This window comes from Pelophylax lessonae (assembly GCF_965119305.1).
Source record: "Pelophylax lessonae genome assembly, chromosome: 3".
Lineage (NCBI taxonomy): Eukaryota > Metazoa > Chordata > Amphibia > Anura > Ranidae > Pelophylax > Pelophylax lessonae.
In genome coordinates this window covers 316,208,456-316,229,259 of record NC_138770.1, presented here as the reverse complement: position 1 = coordinate 316,229,259, position 20,804 = coordinate 316,208,456, and the positions used below count along the sequence as shown (strand labels likewise).

Below are 20,804 nucleotides of genomic sequence, written 5' to 3'. Positions count from 1 at the left end.
GTGGTAGGCGACAACGCCAAGTGGCGCACTGCATCTGGTGGTAGGCGGCAACGCCAAGAGACGCGCTGCATCTGCTGGTAGGCGACAACGCCAAGTGACGTGCTGCATCTGGTGGTAGGCGACGACACCAAGTGACAAGCTGCATCTGGTGGTAGGCGAAGACGCAGAGAGACGCGCTGCATCTGGTGGCAGGCGACGATGCCAAGTGACCCGCTGCATCTGGTGGCAGACGAAGGTGGCAAAGGACAAGCTGCATCCGGTGGCAGGCGACGCTGCCAAGTGACACGCTGCACCTGGAGGCAGGTGACGCTGCCAAGTGACACGCTGCATCTGGTGGCAGGTGATAATGCCAAGTGGCACAATGTATCTGGTGGCAGGCGACGCTGCCAAGTGACGCGCTGCATCTGGTGGCACGCGATAATGCCAAATGATGCACTGCATCTGGTGGCAGGCAATGGTGGCAAAAGACAAGCTGCATCTGGTGGCAGGCGGCGCTGCATCTGGTGGCAGGTATCGATGCCAAGTTACACGCTGCATCTGGTGGCAGGCGATAATGCCAAGTGATGCGCTGCATCTGGTGGCAGGCAACGGTGGCAAAGGACAAGCTGCATCTGGTGGCAGGCGACACTACCAAGTGACACGCTGCATCCAGTGGCAGGCATCACTGCCAAGTGAAACGCTGCATCTGGTGGTAGACAAAGCTGACAAGTATCACGCTGTATCTGGTGGCAGGCAACGCTGCCAAGTGACACGCTGCATCTGGTGGCAAGCGATAATGCGAAGTGAAGCGATGCATCTGGTGGCAGGCAGTGGTGGCAAAGGCAACAGTGGCAAGCTGTATCTGGTGGCAGGCAACAGTGGCAAGTGGCAAGCTGCATCCGGTGGCAGGTGACAGTGGCAAGGGACAGGCTGCATCTGGTGGCAGGCAACAGTGGCAAGTGACAAGCTGCCTCTGGTGGCAGGCGACTATGCCAAGGGACACACTCAGGGCTCCCACTAATTCTGCATTAGGTTAAGTTAAACTATTTCATTGTCTTTTACAGTGTAATACCAGAAATAATGCGCTTCAATCATCTGACACCATATCAACCATGGTTTTCGTGATGATTGAGATGCTAATACCAGCCACTTCCCCATCAAATCACCTGTGGCCGCTGCCGACCCCGCCACACCCCCCAGTTCATGGCAAAATTTTCTTCCACTAAACTGGTCTCCAGCTGCTTTAAAGGATATCTAAACACAAGTACAAAAATATAATATGATGCAGCTTCCCAGTCCTTAGATGTGGGGGCTGCATTTTTTTTCAGGCTAAGTATATTTTCTGCAAGTAGAGAAAAAAAAAATGTGTTGATCCTGAGAGAAATCGTGTGTCCTTGTTACTTCTTGTGCACTGAACTGAAATCTCAAACAAACAATGTTTTCAGCTTTCCCAGCTATCTTGCATGAAATACACAACCCCCCTTCCCATATTATAGAGAGGTGAGGAGGAGGTGCTCTGTAACCCAAATCAAGAGAGCATCCCAAAGATGACAACTGTACTCCTCCGTAGATATAGCAAGCGTGTTACTGGTGTGATCACTGAGAGAAAATAAATTAAAACTAGAAAACGTACAATTTCCAGGGAAATTGTGTGAAGTGTTCTTGCCGTGTGTGTGTGGGGGGGGGGGGGTGTGTACAGTGTGTGGTGTGTGTAAAAAATTGTGAAAACCTGATGTGGATGTAAATACCCTCAAATTAAAGCTGAAAGTCTGCAGTTAAAGCACATCTTGTTTGTTTCATTTCAAATCCATTGTGGTGGTGTATAGAGCCAATAAGATTAGAATTGTGTCGATGTCCCAATATTTATGGACCTGACTGTATGTCTTAGCCATGGACATTTTTAGTGGCAGCAGGGATAGCTGAACGTTTTGATATAAGATTTGTGTAGGTGGGCTTGAAAATGAGGGAGTGGTGGCAGTTTAGAAATCATGTCCTGATTATTCAGCTCCCACTCTAGCTTTTGTCAGCCCCCACTCTAGTTTTGAACATTCCGCCATTAATTCCTATGGGACCAATTTCGTTACAAAAACGCCGAAATTTCGTGAACCATTCGGCGAAACTATCCACAAAGTAATAGCACACCAATCTGGAACAATCCGCACGTTTTGGTATATTACTCTCTATGTAGTGTAAAAACTGTGGGAGGAGTTAGGGTGGTAACTTTGGCTATAATAATAATATATATGCAAGATAACAGTAAGGGGTCTTGCCATGCAAGAACACTTAACAGGTCTGACATTTTTAAACGAATGCAGTCACCCCATCTGAGTATGCAATAATCTGCAATACATTACATTTCTGTTATTGAGTTTAGGTACACTTTAACACCTTTCTTACCTTCTCTACACAAAAAAAATAAATAAATCAGCGCCCCTTACAGAGATTCTAACAAGTCAGGAAATGTCTATGTGAAATAGTGAGTATTTCAAACAGTTTTGCAAAGCTAGTTGTTTCTAAGGCACATTTTACACGGGGCGATCCTTTTTGATGGACTCCGCTGGCTCAGCTCCATTGAGCAGGCGGATGACAGGTCCGTCTCCGCTCACTGTGCAGAGATAGACCTGTCAGAGTCGCACTCTCCTCTATGGGAAGATCAGATTAAAAACAGACAGCCTGTCCGTTTTCATCCGATCCGACCCGCTGGACGGATGGGGAACGTATTGCTATACGTCTGTTTTCAGCAGATTTTGCCAGATCTGATGTCAGCAGACACATGGCCGCTGACATCTGCCTCCCAATAGAGGACAATGTGTGGCCCGATCGGGTCCGTCTGAAAAATGAACAGGTGGACCAGACACAAGAGAATGCTGAAGATGGCATGTACAGTAATTAGGCTTTGTAAATCCTCCCTATGGTAAACACTAATTCTTTGTTCAGCGTTTACTTCATTATCTTTATTAAAGTGTAATTATAGCCAAAACATTTTTAGTTGTAGAGTGGGAAAGATTAGAACCCATCAGGTATTTTTTTTACTATTTACTATCCCATTGCTTTTTTACCCTTACTTTCTGTACTGGAAACAATCTTTTACCGGACAGGAAGTGAAGCATTTCCCTACTTAACTTCAAAATATATATATTTTTTATTTCTGTGTGTTGCTGTTAAAGAGCTTCCTTCACTTAAAATATTTTTCTTCAGGGTTGCAGGAGTACATTTACTTTTGTTCTCTTGTCAACATCCCGCATTAGCTGATAGAAGGCTATTGCCGCTATTCACTGACGAGCAGAGCTGCGCCAGGCTCGACAATGATACAAATTACGGTATATTGTCAGGATTCACCCAGTTGCCTGAATGACAGCTGGCTCCACCTGTCAGCGTGTGGCTGAAAGCCAGAGCCAGCTGTGCCTACCCCTGGCACTCCAGTGAGTGCTGGAGGAGCAGAGCAGAGACTGAGATGGCTGACAGCCTAATCAGAACGGGAAATTAGTAATCATAAGTCACATGATCGTTCAGTTCTTGGTCTTAAAGCCAGCGTGGGAAAGCTGCAATGTCACACTAATGCTGCAGCATGGAGGTGAGTATGTATGTTTGGTTTTTTTTTTGTATACCCCAAACTTCTCCTTTTGAAGTGCTATTAAAGTCTGCTGTAGTTTCTTCTTTTTTGGGTCCCCCAGGTGGGTTATGCCATAATGTACTAGTATGCACAGCATATTATGGCACACTTACCCAGCGCTGTAATGGATCCGGCGGGTCCTGGGCGCTTCCATCTTCACCCAGTCTTCCTTACAGGTTCTGTGCCTTCGGCCGCTTTAATTGCCAGGACATGATAAGGTCTCTCCTGCGCATGCGCATGGGAGTCACATCGCAGTGGCACAGATCGGGGCCGTAAATGTTTGCTGAGTTGCGCGGCTCAGTGTACATCACGGCTGACAGGCAGGAGGAAGTATTTATGACAGAAGAGACTGATAGGGTCTCTTCTGTCATACATACCCTGCCTGTCAGCAATTTTTCACAACCCTGACTTTACTACCACTTTAATGTCCTAGGAAAAGATTATCCCTGGCTCAGTGAGTAAGGGGAAATCTTTTGAATGGAGATGGTTTAAAAAAAAGGTTATGGGTATAGATACACTTTAGCTTCTACTATTTATTTTAGAGATACAATATGGTCAATCTAAATTGTTTGAGGCTTTCTTCTTAGGTAATCTTTAACCACTTCCTGCAAACCGACGTACCTGTACGTTGGCTTGCAGAAGTGGTTGTACCGGGATGGTGCCTGCAGCTGCAGGCATTAACCCTGTACTGTTTTTTAGAGCCGGCGGTCGGCTTTCAGAAGATAACAGCCGATGTGGCTCAGCAGCCGCTCGGCCGTTGCCCCAGCAAGCGGGAGGGGACGTCCCACTGGGAGTCCCGAGCAACTGACACGTCCGTCGGATGGTTGGAGTCCAGAATAAAGCCAGATTCGTCACTCCCGGTTTACTCACGTCAATGTACTTACCATAAATAAAAAAAATTATGTATATCTGTAGTTCAGACACAGATGTCTGAAACTGTCTGACCTTTATACTAGTAAACTTTCACCCAGTAAACTTGTAACTGTCTTCTAAAAAATACCAGTATGAAGCAGAGAGGTCATCTAGAGTTCAACATTTAGATATAGCTTTCTAAATTATGAAATAATATAGTAAACATTATTAAAGACTAATAACTATTGCTTTACTATTGAATAATAATAATAACATTGATGCTAATTCTACTACTACTATGATAATATCTTAGTAATTAATGAAGATAATATTAATTATTATATTAATAACATATGCAAATGAATATGAATAGAATTAAATACATGGGTTAATATGAAATTCTACAACAGTCCTTAAGTAGTTAAACATTTGGGTTTTTTTTTCATACCAGTGTGTTTTGTATGCAACTCCCGATCTGTGTGTAGTCGGAATAAATTCAGTCGGAGTGTCTGCAACATGCTTTCCATGTGACACATACGGTTGACAAGATTCTCACAATTTCTCCACAGTGTATCACGATCTCCAGTAAATGCCGGCCTTGCTCTTACAGGGCTGATTGGGCGAAGAAACTCAGAATTCTTTTCATACTCAAATTCCTTGGTGTCAACCCTTAAAAAAGTAAGAAAATGCCATTAGAGGACACAAATCAAAATTCTTGCATTGACGTAATCCAACTATTCATATCTTTTTTTTGCAATTCAGGTATACAGATAAGGAATCTTTCCTTCTGTTCATAAACTTTCTTTTCAGTGCATCCTCTAAGATTTCTTTCAAGGTCTGACCTTACATGGAACTTCCTTCTGCATGCCATTACAGAATTACTATCCCTCCTAAAATCTAAAAAAAAAAAAAAAAGGAAAAGAAAAAACACATTCTCACCCACATCTCCTACATACCACAAATATTCAGTTATCAGCAAGTAAAGCTTGCGGGCTTAAAAAAAAAAGCTGAGTTAGACTTAAGGCCCGTACACACGTACCGATCGTCGGCAGACAAGCGTCGGCCGACGAACGATCTGCCGATTGTACGCTTGTTAGTATGATGCCTCCGACAGCCGTCAGCGCACATTCTGCCGACAAGAATCTGTCATGCAAGCATTAAAATTTTTGTATGCCGACACCAGAACGGCCGATTGTTCGCCAGTCAGTACAGAATTCGGCCGACAGACCGCAGATTTGCAAGACTGGGCATGCTCAGAAAAGAAAAAACACAGGGAAAGTTAACCATTACATGACATCACTTCTGCAGTCGGCTGTAGTCGGTGGACAAAATTCTTGTGCTGTCTTTGCACTTTTCAACAGACACCGACAGCCCGGGGACAAAAGACGGCCGATCGTTCGCCGACGATCGGTACGTGTGTACGGGGCTTTACCGGTAACTCCTTTTCTGACAGTCTTCCAGGACAGCCCATGAGACCTAGGGCTCCTCCTACCAGGACAGGGAACACATTAACCCCACCAGATAAAAGGCGGTCCTCCAGTCCTCACCCTTCAGTATTCTCAAGAACCGTAGGACATCCTGTAAACCATATGCATAATACATAATACATAACACAAGACATTACCAGGTGGGAATCCGGCTGTCCTGGAAGACTCTCAGAAAAGGAGTTACCGGTAAGTCTAACTCAGCTTTTCTCAAGTCGTCTTCCAGGACAGCCCATGAGACGATGAGCCAGAACTTACTGGGTTAGGAAGGGACTATTGCCTGGAGCACCTTTCGACCAAACGCCTGCTCCTGAGAGGAGAGGAGGTCCAGGTGATAATGTCTAACAAAGGTCGAAAAATTAGACCAGGTAGCTGCCTTACATATTTTTTCCGGTGGGGCACCAGCCCTTTCGGCCCAGGACGCAGACAAGGCTCTTGTTGAATGTGCATTGATAAAAAATCTGACCCCTAACTGACATTTTTGACACTTTTGGGGGGACCAGTGACATTACTACAGTAATCAGTGCTAAAAATATGCACTGTTACTGTAATAATGACACTGGCAGGGAAGGGGTTAACACTGTGGGTGATCAAGGGGTTAAATGTAAGCCTAGGGGAGTGTTTCTAACTGTATGGGGGTTGGGCTTGTGAAATGATCACAGAGACCTGTGATCCTATATAGAAGGATCACAGGAGCTCTGTGATCATTCCAGAGAGAAGAACAATCGGCTGTGTTTACAACAGCTGGCCGTTCTCTTCTCTCAGCGGGCAGCGATCGCGGGTGGCAGGCGGCAATCAGAGCCGCCTTCCCCATGCATCGGAGTCCCGCTGCTGAGTGGGGGCGCTCGCCCTCTAGCTGCAGACGTGCGACCGACGTAGCCCTACGTCGCTTCGCGCAGGAGGGCCAGTCTGCTGCAGTAAATATGCGGTGGGCAGTCCGGAAACCGGTTAAGTACACACTCTTTGTGGTTGGGGGGCACTTTCAAATTTCCACAGCTGCAGAATTAATCTACAAGCCTGGAATAGGGCTCTATTGACTGCTGCTGTCTGGAATTTTGTCAGGTGAAGGTCATCCAGGATACCCAAAACACATCCGTTGGGTTCAAAAGGAACTGTAACTTAAAATACTGAATTTATGGTATTAATCACTGCCGCCCAGCAACGGTGTAACTTGGGGCATCTCCATAGTAGGTGTATAAGGTCCCCAGCCACAGTAGTACACCTGGCACAGAGATGGGTTTGTAGGATACCTATGCGGTGCAATTTTAGAAGAGTGTAGTGAACTCAAAGTACAATATAGAGTTGTGAGAGCTTCTGGGCTGCGTTGAGGGAGCTATATAGGACACAGTCAAGAGCATTATCCCAGAGCTCATCCTCGAACGGGCCCACATCCTGCTCCCATTTATCCTTGGCAGTGCATGGGTAGCCTTCTAAATGGAAAGTAAGTGTGTAATACCACATCGCTTCTACAACACTGTGCATGGTAGCTTCATCTGTTTTTTATACATTGGAATGGGCTCGGGTGTGTTCAGGATCCCACCTGCCCTATCCCACCAGAAAGCCGACACTGCACACAGCTAATCACAGGCAATTAGACATTTCCCGGTCCGCAGCTGCACAGATCGGCAAATGTTTTACTGCCTGTGATTAGCCGTGTGCAGTGTCGGCTTCCTGGCGGGATCGGGCAGGTGAGAACCCGAACACGCCCGAGCCCATCTCTATTCATACAGTTAGACCAGAGTGGACTATATTTAGTAAAACCTCTAAAGCCCTGCAGTAAACGCTCCTTTAGCCAGACTTTTTGGATCAAAGAGTACGTAGGATAGGGCCTATTTGAGGAGGTAAAACAGGAGGATTCGAATCCCCTGGGTATGTCCTAAGTCTTCATTTGGTGTCTCATAATGGAACGTGCAGAGAGGGATATGAAGTCAGTAGCATTTGGTCTACTCATACAGGCCCCAATAGGATGTTGCAATTGCGATGCCAAGTAATATAACCATGGGTTAGGTATTGCAACCCCACCCCGGTCTATAACTGCTACAACTCTATAACTGCTACATCTGCAGGACAGCTTGATCTGTTGAAAAACAGACTTACTGGCAGGATCAACAGGTAAAAAAAAAAAAGATAGAAATCCTAAAAAGAAAAGGAATACAGCCATCACATCTAGGAATTGGTAAACTGATATAAAAGAAATGTTTGATTTTAGGTTTATTATCGAGTTAAGGTCAATTCACCCAAAAAACATAGGCAGTCAATATTTCAGGTTAGATTTATACATTTAGGTGTAAAAAACAAGGGGAACTCTGCACTGGCCAATAATGCTAGATTCACACCTATACGTTTGCTGCGGCTTACAGGAAATACAAAAAAAAGGTCTCTGCGCCTTTTTTAAAAAGGCAGTTGCAGTGAAATTGAATGGGGGGGGGCATAGTTTGGCATATTCGCCCTGGGTATTGGTTGGCCTTGTCCCGGGACTTGTGAGGGAGGTGTCTGTACTAGGGGGGAAAGCTTGTGTACTGAGGGGTGTCTATACTAGGAGTAAAAGGTGTCTGTACTGAGGGAACTATTTGTATTATTGAGGGGTTTGTAATGGGAGGGGGGGTCCAGGTGGGTAATGATTGTTCTTGTACTGAGGGGGTTTTAATGGGGGGTCCATTATTGCTGAAGGGAGTCAGTCTGTACTGGGGGGGGGGGGGTCTGTGCTGGGGGGATGCTTTTGTACTGAGGGGTCGGTGTTGGATAGTCAGTCTGTGCTGGGAGTGGAGTCTATACTAAGGGTTTTGTGCTTGAGGGGTCCATGTTGTGTTTGCCCATTTTGAATCGCGCCATTTTGTGAAATAGTCAAAAGTGAAGGTGCGCAAAACTGTAAATAAAAGCATTTTACTCTAGAAATCTAAGGTTATTATTTTTCACTTACAGCTTTCAGAGTTTGTAAAAGACCCCCCCCCCAACCATATATTTTCTGAAAACACATGACCTATAGAATAAAAATGTGCTACTGATTTTTTTTAGGCCCCGCAATAGTTGCACAAATGTTCATCAAATCACTATTTTCACTAAAAATACACTAAAATCATTATTAGTAGACCCATACATGGCAAAATTTACAAAATTCCTTAGTTAGCACATAACAAAACTGTAAATAAAAACAATTTACTCTAAAAATCTGAGGTTATCATTTTTCCCTTACAGCTTTCAGTGTTTGTAAAAGACCCTCCAAACCATACATTTTCTGAAAGCAAAAGGACCTGTAGAATAAAAAAAATAAAAAAAAAGTGCTAATTGCTATTTTCCCAAAAAATACACTAAACACTAAACTCGTTCACATGGGGAGTACTAAAGTGTGTGTTCCGTGCATTCCCATGCAGGCAGTCCCATTAGTATCAATTGGAATGCAGCAGCTGCACGGGCAGAGCTGCTTCTCCCAACCTGACATCTGTGTAGGTGTGGGTGCATGATCTCAAACGTAGACAGTGCAAGCTCAGGGACATGCACCCTGGTCCCAAAGGGATGTCAATTTACCAAATTACATCAATGGGACTGCCTGCATGGGGATGCATTGGACACCTGTGTATCCCTGTGCAAGTAAACACGGCCTTGCAAGGGTGTATGCTATAGTATGCCCTGCATGAACAAGGCCATACAATTTTTTTTTATTTACTGTATTTATCGGCATATAACACACACCGGTGTATAACACGCACCTTCATTTTAGGAAGGAAGTTTCAGGAAAGAAAGATTTTAAACAATTAAAAATAATAGTACATAGCCCCTTTTATTATATTTGGCCCCCTTTACATTACATAGTTCCCCCCCCCAATGCAAAGTACATACCCCCTTTTATTATAACCCTCCTTTACACTGCACAGCCCCCCTGCACTCCCAGGAGACCCCCAGTCTCCTGGGACAGCCCTGCCAGCATACTCTAAAATAAAAAATAAAAAATCACTGACAGCCCTTTTCCATAGATGCTTCCTATATTCAGTGTCAGTGTCATTGTAAATATATGCCTCTAAATACCTTGTTAGCACCATTCTATCATATCCGATCATGTTACCGCTCTCCTGTGATGTTTAATGGCCGGTCATGTGATTGCTCTCCTCCTCCAATCCGAAGCTACACTCAGAGGAGGAGCAGGAGGAGGAGAGCGGACAGATAGAAGGTATTTAGAGGCACCGCTTTTAAATGACAGTGATGTGATATAATGTAGGAAAGATCTATAAAAAGGGGCTGGCCGTGGATTTTTCTTAACTGGAGTGTATGCCCGTAGGGTTGCCCCAGGACCAGGAGAGGCGGGGCGGCCAGCCTGACACCCCTCCTCCAGACTGTCCCTGCACAAATCTGCCCCCCCCTTTCACGTTGGTAAAAAAAAAAAAACAATATCGGCGTATAACACACACCCATTGTTTGCACTATATTTTCAGGGGAAAAAAGTGCGTGTTATACGCCAATAAATATGGTATTTACATTTTTTTTCATTTTTATTTTAATTTTATTTTTAAATATTTTAAACTTTTTTGTGGGGGGTGGGGCTTTGGTAAGATATCAGAGGTCTAACCATACCCCTGATGTCTCTTTTTTAAAACAGAGAAAGTAACTAAAGACAGTCCCTTTCTCTGCAGCCTGAGTTGCACTGTACATGGATAAATAGGAGTCTATATAGAGTCTCCTGTTCATTCACACAACACTGTCTACTATGCACAAAATATGAATGGACTCCATTCTGACAGCTTATCTGTGTCCCCAAGCAGCAGCTGCAGTGGGAGGAGGGAATGCTAGCCAGCAGCACAGTGGGGCAGATGTCAGTGAATCGGTGAAAGAGGAAGGGGGCATTGCGGGGGTCAGAGTGACAGGGGGGTATGCAAATATTTTTTAAGCCCCTGTGAGTGCCCTGCAGCCTCTGAAGCCGGTGGGAGAGGAGGGAAGCTGGCAGCTGCAGGGTAGCCACAGGGGATCAGGATTGTGGTCAGATTGGTGCAGGGGAGGGGGCAACAGTTGCAGGGGTGAGAGGCTGGAAAAACAGGAATTCGATTGAAAAAAGACATGTTGAAATAAGCAGGGACATCTTCAGAAAAAAAAGGTTAAGCACTATGTACAATTCTTTTTTGGTAGCTTGACTGAGAGGAGGTGAAACTAAGGAAAGGAGAAAAGAGCCTAGGGGTCCATAAAAATGGAATGCTATTAAGGATCTACAGTGGTGGGAAAACAGCACATACTGACCATCAACTGGTCATATCCCCCAGGTTAGGGCACATCTGGTGAAGGACAGTCACTATTGCATGACGCTATTTGCTGCACAGAGTGTGGAAAGTTTTCTTGCTCATGGGAACAGAGGAAACTTCATAGCAGACTCACATTTTTGGCGGAGTTCATGTTTTTCACAGTACAACAAAGGACTTGGATGAACTGTTTTCTTACTTTTACACTGTATTTTATTTTTTCTCGCTTTGTCATTTTTTGGTTACAATTTTGTGTTTTTGATAACTGGATGGTATTAATGGCTTATAGACATTCATATTGGTTCTACTGCTATAAAGAAGAGAGTGGTACCATATGGTTCTAGATATTAAATAACAAATTGTGGTTTTAATCATGATATACATTTTCTAAGAATTGACTGCTCTTACCTCTGGCTGTTTACACCCAGTGCTCGCAAATCAGAGATCAAAGTCTCTGTTTGTTCTTCAGCCATACGCATCCTCTGCTCAAGAACAGAGAAGGTCTCAGGAGCTGTAGGGCGAATACTAAAAGGTGCAATAACTGGACGTGCCATCTCCTGCCAAAAACATAAAATAAATAAATTATACAATTATTCTCAAATTACAGTAGCTCTTTTTTAGGTTGTCACATGTTTGTTTCATTTATATAATGTTTCTTATATTTACAGTAATTAAAATAAAAAAAAGTATTTAAGGTACTAACAAAAAAAAAGAGATCATATGTACTGGCATTGGCATGCTTTGATGCTTAATAAAGGTGCACTGGATAAAATATAACAGGCTGAACCTACCAATGGCTTCTTAGATCTTTTAGATTTTTCAGAAAGCCGATCTTGCCACTGAAGTTGTTGGCTTTATTCCCCTGTCATTAAATCTCACTTACCTTGCTTATTTCTCCCTGTTCATAGATCAATAAAAAAAAAAAAAATCAAACTAATAGTAGTGAGACCCCCTCAGAATGGTTATGACCGATTTGTGTAAGTGGGAGAATCTCATCACTGGAGTGTCTGATATATCTTAAATGCTAGGTGGGTGATTTAACCTAGCAGATATACAGTCTGTATGTAAAGCAAACAACTGAATTTGCAGCTGCCGTATGCAAGTAATAACTCTTTGTAATTTTGTTGAGCTATTTTTTCCAATGCAGACATGTCTGCAGCAAGAAATGGTCTGGTATTGACGATAGTATGCACTAGGCCTTAGGGTTCATGGTCACAGATGTATACAGGCATTAAATATTCTTTTGTAAAAAAATAAAATAAAAAAAAATTCAGCAGCTGGGACGTACAGCTTCATTATAGAAGGGAATGAATGTACTTCCCTGTGGGTGTTTATCCGAGCACGCGCTTACAGTAGACATTGACCGATTATCGGCAAAGTCGATATATCGAGGGCCAATATGCACTTTCCCCGATATCTCTGAATCGGCCACCAAGGTGACCAATATTGCCGATATTTCGGGAAAGTGCATGTACTACAGCTAGAGGCATCACCCCGGTACCGGCGTCCATAGCCGTGGGTCGGCTGTCTTGTAATGACAACAGATGCGGCTGTTAAGCCGCTCGGCTGTCATTACAAGGAGTGGGAGGGGAAGTTCCCCCCCCCTCCCGCGGCTCACCCGAGTCTCCCACCGGAAGACCCGGTCAACCAGCCAGCACGGCCACTGAAGACCCGATTAAAGCTGCATTCGGCTCTGTTTGGGTCTCCATGCAAAAACCCGGAAGTGACATCACTTCCGGGTACTGTCTGGTGCCAGATTTAAAAAAATGACAACATTCAAAACCAACAAAGTTGGCGTTTTGAATGCTTTTAAGTGCAGAGGAGGGGTTTGGGGTCTTTTAGACCCCCAGATTCCCCCCACAAGAGTACCTGTAAAGTAAATATGCATTGACCAAATTATCGGTATCGGCAACGAAAAACCGATATCAGTCGATCACTAGCTTACAGCAGACCTGGGAAAATTGCAGCACCAGAGCCATATCTCCAGCCCTCGATGGCTCCACTGTCAGTATGCCTCTGAGACTGTCAGTTTCCTCACTGAGGCTCAGGGAGGCACACTGACAGATGTCCATGTGGAGAGCTGGAACTGGAGGAGAGAGCCTGAGGAGGTGATCGGTACAGTGGGGCGGTTCAGTTCTGGCAAGAAAACATTGCCTAGATCAATGTCCAGACAATCTCCCGTTATTCTGCTACCTGGCCAAGTTCTTCCTGAGGCAGCACTTTCACACTGCGAACCTCAGGAGCCATGCACCTCTTCTTCACTCCAGGTCAGGATCTGCAGGATTCCACATGGTACCAATCTCAGGTTCTTTCCTTCCAGCCACAGTGCTTTTCAGAGGGCATTGGACAGGCAGTGTTATATCGCCACCTCACTGCCTAAACAAACCCCTAACACTCTGAACTACCACGCTGCAATTGCGTGCATTGCAACCGTGGCCCAATTGAACTCAATGGGTGAGTTTGGCAGGTGGTGTCACTAGTTGCACTCTGCAGCCCAAGTTAAAAATGCCATGGCATGTAAACAGCCCCATCCAGGCCAGCCGCCCATTTTTACTATGTCTCGACGACCCATCTGAAAGAAACCTATTTAATGAGCAGTTGTACCTATAAAATTCCAAGTACCAGGTGTTTGTTTTCTATATGTTTTTCTTGTCTATATGTACTTTTGGTCCCACATATGTCCCACATATGTACTATATGTACTTTGGTCCCAGGTCCAAAATTAATCACTTCCTGCCACATGACTACATATGTCACCCTGGAATTGATGTGGAGATATCTGGATGATTCCCGCAGCTACAGGCATCATCCAAATATCCTTCTTTTCAGCCAGCGATTCCCTGAAAGCCATCCTAGTGCCATCCTCCTGCTGCCCACCGGCGCCTCCTTGGGCTCTTGTGTGGTCAGAGAGTCCAGGATCCGATCTGCCAGCGGCGCCGGGTCACCACGGAGCTAGCCGGGGACCAGATGGTCCTCAGCCAGCTCTATCATCCTGGGAGGCCGAAAGCGATGTCATGATGTAACTTTCGGCTATGGCAGATGTAAACACTGCCAATTTTTACCCCTGGAAAGCAGAGATCGATAGTTTTTTTTTTTGTATCTCATGCTTTCCAGGGTAGAAGAGTTATCTGGGGTCTACAAGGGATGTTTACATCTCTTGTGATAGGAATAAGGGTGATCAAAAAACAAAAATGAAAGGGACAAAATTAAAGGGATTTTTACAATAAAAATAAATTATGAGAAAATTTTTTTTTTATTGAAGCACCCTTGTCCCCTTGTGCTCGCACCTAGAAGCAAAAGCATACGTAGGTCGCAACCGCATACGTAAATGGTATTCGCACCACACAGGTTTCGCCATAACCATTATAGAGCAATAATTCTAGCTCTAGACCTCCTTTGTAACCTGTAAAAATTTTCAAAGCGTCACCCATGGAGATTTTTAAATACCATAATTTGGCGCCATTCCACGAGCGTGCGCAATTTTAAAGCGTGACATGTTAGGTATCTATTTACTCAGAGTAACATCATATTTTACATTTTACGAAAAAATGGTTATATATATTTTTTTTTGCATTAAAATTCATGAAAGTGTATTTTTTCCCAAATAAATAGTAATTGAAAAATTGCTGCCCAAATATCATGTGACATAAAAATCTGCAACGGATGACTGCTAAAAATATATATATATATAATGTTTGGGGGTACGAAGTAGTTTTCTAGCAAAAAAAAATACAGATTTTTAGATGTAGGAGGGAAATGTCAGAACTGGCCTGGGTGGGAACTGCTTAGAGCAAGTTCGGCCCTCCACAACAGTCCCAGTTTCTTATGTGGCCCCTTGGGAAAATTAATTGCCCACCCTTGGCTTAAAGGCATATTTTCCCTTAACAAAGAAGTGCCTCCCCAGCCACAGGAAAACACAGAATTTTTAATGCCTATGTACACCCGATGGATGAGGCCTTTTCATGCAGGCTGGTGTGACTGAACTATGATAGGTAGATTTGACCTGCAGTTGACCTTCTGATCTGCTTCAAGCACGTTTTGCATTCCCATATACTTGTGTGAAAAGAAAGCAGCTTGGAGCAAACAGCCACCCCTTGACACAGGCCATTCGAGAAGCAAGGAGGCAGTAAAATCAGGTGGTTGAGATGTGGCTTTACCACCCCTGACCACCCACATAAAAACGGCACACCGCCACTCAGGGCTGTACACATGCAGCAGCAAAAAATAAACAGTATGGCCCATTTTGCCACCATATATGACCCATGAAAGTGTATAGGGCTACACTCAACCACCCTTCATGCGACTACAGTGGTTTAGCTTTTTTAGACGTCATTTACATAAAGTGCAGTGACCGGTGTTTTCTGCACTAGAAGAACACCAGTCACTGCTAGGACACTCAGAAAACAAGTGCCAGGAGGTGTGCTGCAGTGAGCTGGGACAAAATACAGACATGCTGCATTTTATCGCAGCGCCAAAGACAGAATTGCAAATCATCATACAACAGTGCAGCATACCTCGCTGCTATACAAATATATGAATGAAGTGTCAATTTTGTGCACTTCAATAAAGTTGGTACAAAAACAGCCCTAACTGCTTGCTTACTGCAGCAGCACACTAACCCATTGCAGTTTAATGTCAGCCACCCGTTGCTGTTTCATTGAACCATGAGGCTCTGTTCACACCATGGCGTTCATGATCTCGGGGGTAACTGCCGTGATTTTGTCAGCGATCCTGAATCGCCGCAAAACGCGGGACGCACTTACGATCCCTGTTTTCAATGGTGAACTTCATTTGAGCGAGAGGCGTCCTGCAATTCTGTTTACACGATTTTACTGCGATTTCTCAGGAGAAAATTGGGGTGCCTTTGAAAGTGCCATTGAAAGTGACAGGAATCTCAAGCATGCCCGGGATTCAGGATCGCAGGCATAAAAAAGGTGGTGAGGAGGCAACGTATTGGGAGAAATTCGAAAAAGCTGCTGCGCCACTTTTCTGATTGTAAAGATTCTTATTTTTTTAATAAAAATAACAAACATGTTATACTGAGACCCCGTTCACACTGGGGCGATCCGACTTGCTGGGGCAACCTCTCAGGTCGCGGCGCGCAGCTCGCACCGCGACCTCGGAGAGGCCGGCATGGACTTCATAACATTGAAGTCAATGCAGTTCGCTCCAGGTCGCCCCAAAGAAGCTCCGGACCCTTTTTCTAAGTCGGAGCGACTTGTGTCACTCCTATTAGAACGGGTCCACAGCTTCTCTATGGCAGGCGACCTACTGCGACCTGTCAGGCGACCAGGTCGCCTGACAGGTCGCCCCAGTGTGAACGGGGTCTTACCTGCTCTATGCAAGGATTTTGCACAGAGCAGCCCCGAACCTCCTTCTGGGACGCCTGCCAGCGCTCCTCCCACTCATCGGGTGCCTTCACGGAGAGCCACTTTCAAAGGGGTCACCCATGCAGGCACGCTTCCAAGTCCCACTGCTGCGTCCATTGACACAGAGAGCGGAACTCGGCCCCCCCCCCCCGCTGATGTGTCACTGGATTTGATTGAAAGTAGCGGGAGCCAATGGCTCCTGCTGCCATCAATCTATCCAATGAGGACAGAGACAGCGGCTGGAGCCACTGGGCTTGTGAACATCGCTGGAATGGATGGGCTCAGGTAAGTAAAAGGGGGGGCTCTGTGGGCAGCTGCAGCACAGAAGGTTTTTCACCTTAATGCAAAGAATAGATTAACCACTTTACCAACGGAGGATTTTGCTGTCTTCCGTCCAGGCCACTTTTTGCGATTCGGCGCTGTGCGACTTCAACTGACAATTGCGCGGTCGTGCGACGCCGTACCCAAACGAAATTTTTCCCCACAAACAGAGCTTTTTTTGGTGGTATTTGATCACCTATGCGATTTTTACTTTTTGCGCTATAAACAAAAAAAGAGCGTTTATTTTGAAAAAAATAACAATATTTTTAACATTTTTTTATATGAAATTCCCCCCAAAAAAGATGTAAAAACCAATTTTTTAAAAAATTTTTGGCCAATTTGTTTTCTGCTACCTATGTTTGGTAAAAAAAAATCGCAATAAGCGTATTTTGATTGGTTTGCGCAAAAGTTATTGAGTTTACTAACAAAGGGAAAGATTTCTGTCATTTTTGGTGTTTTTTTTTTTAACGCGTAATGGCGGCGATCTGCGATTTTTTTTGTGGGACTGCGACATTGCGGCGGACAGATCGGACCCTTGACTGACATTTTTGACACTTTTGGGGGTACCAGTGACATTACTGCAGTAATCAGTGCTATATATATGCACTGTTACTGTAAAAATGACACTGGCAGGGAAGGGGTTAATTTTATTGGAGAGGGAGGGGTTAATGTATGCCTGGTGCTTACTGACGTGTAGGGGGGGAGGTGACTGAGTGAGTCATGGACAGATCGGATGTCCAGCTATGCTGAACAGTCCGATCTGTCACTCCCTGTCACTATGGAGATCCGTCCGCTTGTGTTTACACAGGCGGGCGGATCTCCACACTAGATCCCCGGCGATCGGGGCAGAGCAGCGGCGATCGGCGCTGCTTCTCCCCTGGCCCGACTCCCGCTGTGAATGAAAACAGCGGGAGCGAGCCCCCGGCGGCGCGCAAGCGCCGCCCAGAAGGGGGAGTGTCTGACGACGTTAATACTACGTCGTCAGACGATAACGAGCCACTCTGCCGCAGTAGTATTACTGTGAGCAGACGTAAAGTGGTTAAGGTGAAAAACGTGAGGCTGGTGTCACACTGCCGCAGGGAGCGGCTCACAGCTGGGGTCCCGTGCGTCCCTGTTCACCATTTCAGGTCCAATTTCAGTCCGAATTTTTGGCTGAATTTGGACCTGAAACAGACCAGAAGACACACCGACCGGAGCCACTCCGTTGATATGTGAACCGGCTCCATAGAGAGATGGTTACAATCTCCTGGCATGCGAATTGGATGCAGGAAAACCTGCATTCAATTTGCAAAAATTTGTGAACCCAGTCTGAGACTTTACAATCTCTTTAATTGTTCTTGTTAGACTGCTTTCACGCTGCTCTGTTGAAAAAAAATGCTAACAATGTATTTTCTGGCTGCTGACTACCAGCATGCACCTGTGAAACATGGACATGTGACTCGAAAAATGCACCAAAAACACAACTGCAGTACATTTTTGATGAATTTTCTTTTCGTTTCAATGGGGAGCTGTGAGTTCTAAAAGTGGCGCAGCATGAGTTGTAAAAATGGTGCAGCATGCGTTCTAACAATGGCGCAGCATGGGTTCCAACAATGGTGCAGCATGCGTTCTAAAAGTGGTGCACCATGAGTTGTAAAAGAGGTGCAGCATGCATTTTAACAATGGCGAAACATGCATTCTAAAAGAGCCGCAGCATGGGTTCTGAAAATGGTGCAGCATGCATTCTAAAAGTGGCGCAGCATGGGTTCTAACAATGGCGCAGCATGCGTTCTAAAAGGGTCTTGCACGCCTTCTAAAAGTGCGTTCTAAGAGTGGTGCAGCATGTGTTCTAACAATGGCGCAGCATGCTTTCTAAATGTGGCGCAGCATGCGTTCTAAATGTGGCGCAGCATAGGTTCTAACAGGGGTGCAGCATAGGTTCTAATAATGGTGCAGCATGCGTTCTAAATGTGGTGCAGCATAGGTTCTAACGATGGCACAGCATGCGTTCTAAATGTGGTGCAGCATAGGTCCTAACAATGGCACAGCATGCGTTCTAAATGTGGTGCAGCATAGGTTCTAACAATGGCACAGCATGCGTTCTAAATGTGGTGCAGCATAGGTTCTAACGATGGCACAGCATGCGTTCTAAATGTGGTGCAGCATAGGTTCTAGCAATGGCACAGCATGCGTTCTAAATGTGGTGCAGCATAGGTTCTAACGATGGCACAGCATGCGTTCTAAATGTGGTGCAGCATAGGTCCTAACAATGGCACAGCATGCGTTCTAAATGTGGTGCAGCATAGGTTCTAACAATGGCACAGCATGCGTTCTAAATGTGGTGCAGCACAGGTTCTAGCGATGGCACAGCATGCGTTCTAAATGTGGTGCAGCATAGGTTCTAACAATGGCACAGCATGCATTCTAAATGTGGTGCCTCATAGGTTCTAACAATGGCGCAGCATGCGTTCTAAATATGGCGCAGATTGTATTCTAACAATGGCGCAGCATGCGTTCTAAATGTGGAGCAGCATAGATTCTAACAATGGTGCAGCATGCGTTCTAAATGTGGCGCAGCATGCGTTCTAAATGGGTCTTGCATGCGTTCTAAGCGTGGTGCAGAATGTATTCTAACAATGGCGCAGCATGTGTTCTAAATGTGGCGCAGCATGGGTTCTAACAATGGCGCAGCATGCGTTCTAAAAGGGTCTTGCACACGTTCTAAAAGTGCGTTCTAAGAGTGGTGCAGCATGTGTTCTAACAATGGCACAGCATGCGTTCTAAAAGGGTCTTGCACGCATTCTAAAAGTGCGTTCTAAGAGTGATGCAGCATGTGTTCTAACAATGGCGCAGCATGCGTTCTAAATGTGGCGCTGCATGTATTCTAACAATGGCACAGCATGCGTTCTAAATGTGGCGCTGCATGTATTCTAGCAATGGCAAAGCATGCGTTCTAAATGTGGCGCTGCATGTATTCTAACAATGGCACAGCATGCGTTCTAAATGTGGCGCTGCATGTATTCTAACAATGGCGCAGCATGCGTTCTAAAAGGGTCTTGCACGCGTTCTAAGAGTGGTGCAGCATGTGTTCTAACAATGGCGCAGCATGCGTACTAAATATGGCGCAGCATAGGTTCTAACAATAGCCCAGCATGCGTTCTAAAAGGGTCTTGCACGCGTTCTAAAAGTGCGTTCTAAGAGTGGTGCAGCATGTGCCAGATTCAAATACAAGTTCTAGACAATGAATTTGGCACATGCTGCACCACTCTTAGAACGCACGCGGGACATTTGGGACATTTTGGGAAATCTGTCGGCATCAGTCCTTATAAATTCCAGGGGTTGTCTCCTCACCGCCTGTCAAACACCCTGTAAGAAGCACTTTTTTGGGGGGGGGGGGCAAGAACGAGCCATCGGAAAGATGAGAGAGTTCCTTTTTAACTTTCTAATAAGTGAGCTCTAGTCACCATATAATGAAGGTACATAAATATCACCCTGGGGTGTATACCAGCTACAATCAGGAGCCATGTTGTCATGTACAGGTCATACCTTAACCTACCACACGTGTGAACGCCGGTCACTGCACTGTTCTTCCTCAGCTCCTCTCCACCATTCTCCCTCACGATACACTGCGCTGTTACCATGGAGATAGGCTCCAGCTTCTCCCTTCAAACCGCCCGCTGCTCACTCTTTGTAGTCCGCATGCTCCAACACAATACTGGGCACAGCGAGAGGAGGTACTGCCTGCCACAGATCACGTGACTTCCATGGAACGTGTGGAGTGAGCGGACATATAAGACCTACACACGATGCAATGCAAACGCGAGGCCACCAGGGGGCACTGGGATGAAGGGACGTTAGAGACAGAGGAGGCTGGTGAAGGCCTGGCAATCCAGGAAAGCACACAATCTGGGGAAGATTAGAGGCTTGTAGACACCCTATAGAATCGCTTTATAAAGTGTGGGTGCTTGTGCCCAACTGATGTACC

At 45.3% G+C, this 20,804-nt stretch overlaps 1 protein-coding gene across 1 annotated transcript in view; it reads right to left on the bottom strand.

The window, feature by feature from the left end:
* CCDC150 (coiled-coil domain containing 150) overlaps positions 1-20,548 on the bottom strand; it is a 99,360-nt gene extending 78,812 nt beyond the window's left edge. Inside the window, exons 1-3 of the mRNA XM_082252048.1 lie at positions 20,372-20,548; positions 11,559-11,707; positions 4,893-5,113 (exon numbers count right to left, since the gene is read on the bottom strand). Of these exons, the coding sequence (XP_082108174.1) occupies positions 4,893-5,113; positions 11,559-11,704 (367 nt within the window). The 5' untranslated portion in view covers positions 11,705-11,707; positions 20,372-20,548. The remainder of the gene's footprint in view (positions 1-4,892; positions 5,114-11,558; positions 11,708-20,371) is intronic.
* Between the last annotated feature and the right edge of the window lie 256 nt (positions 20,549-20,804).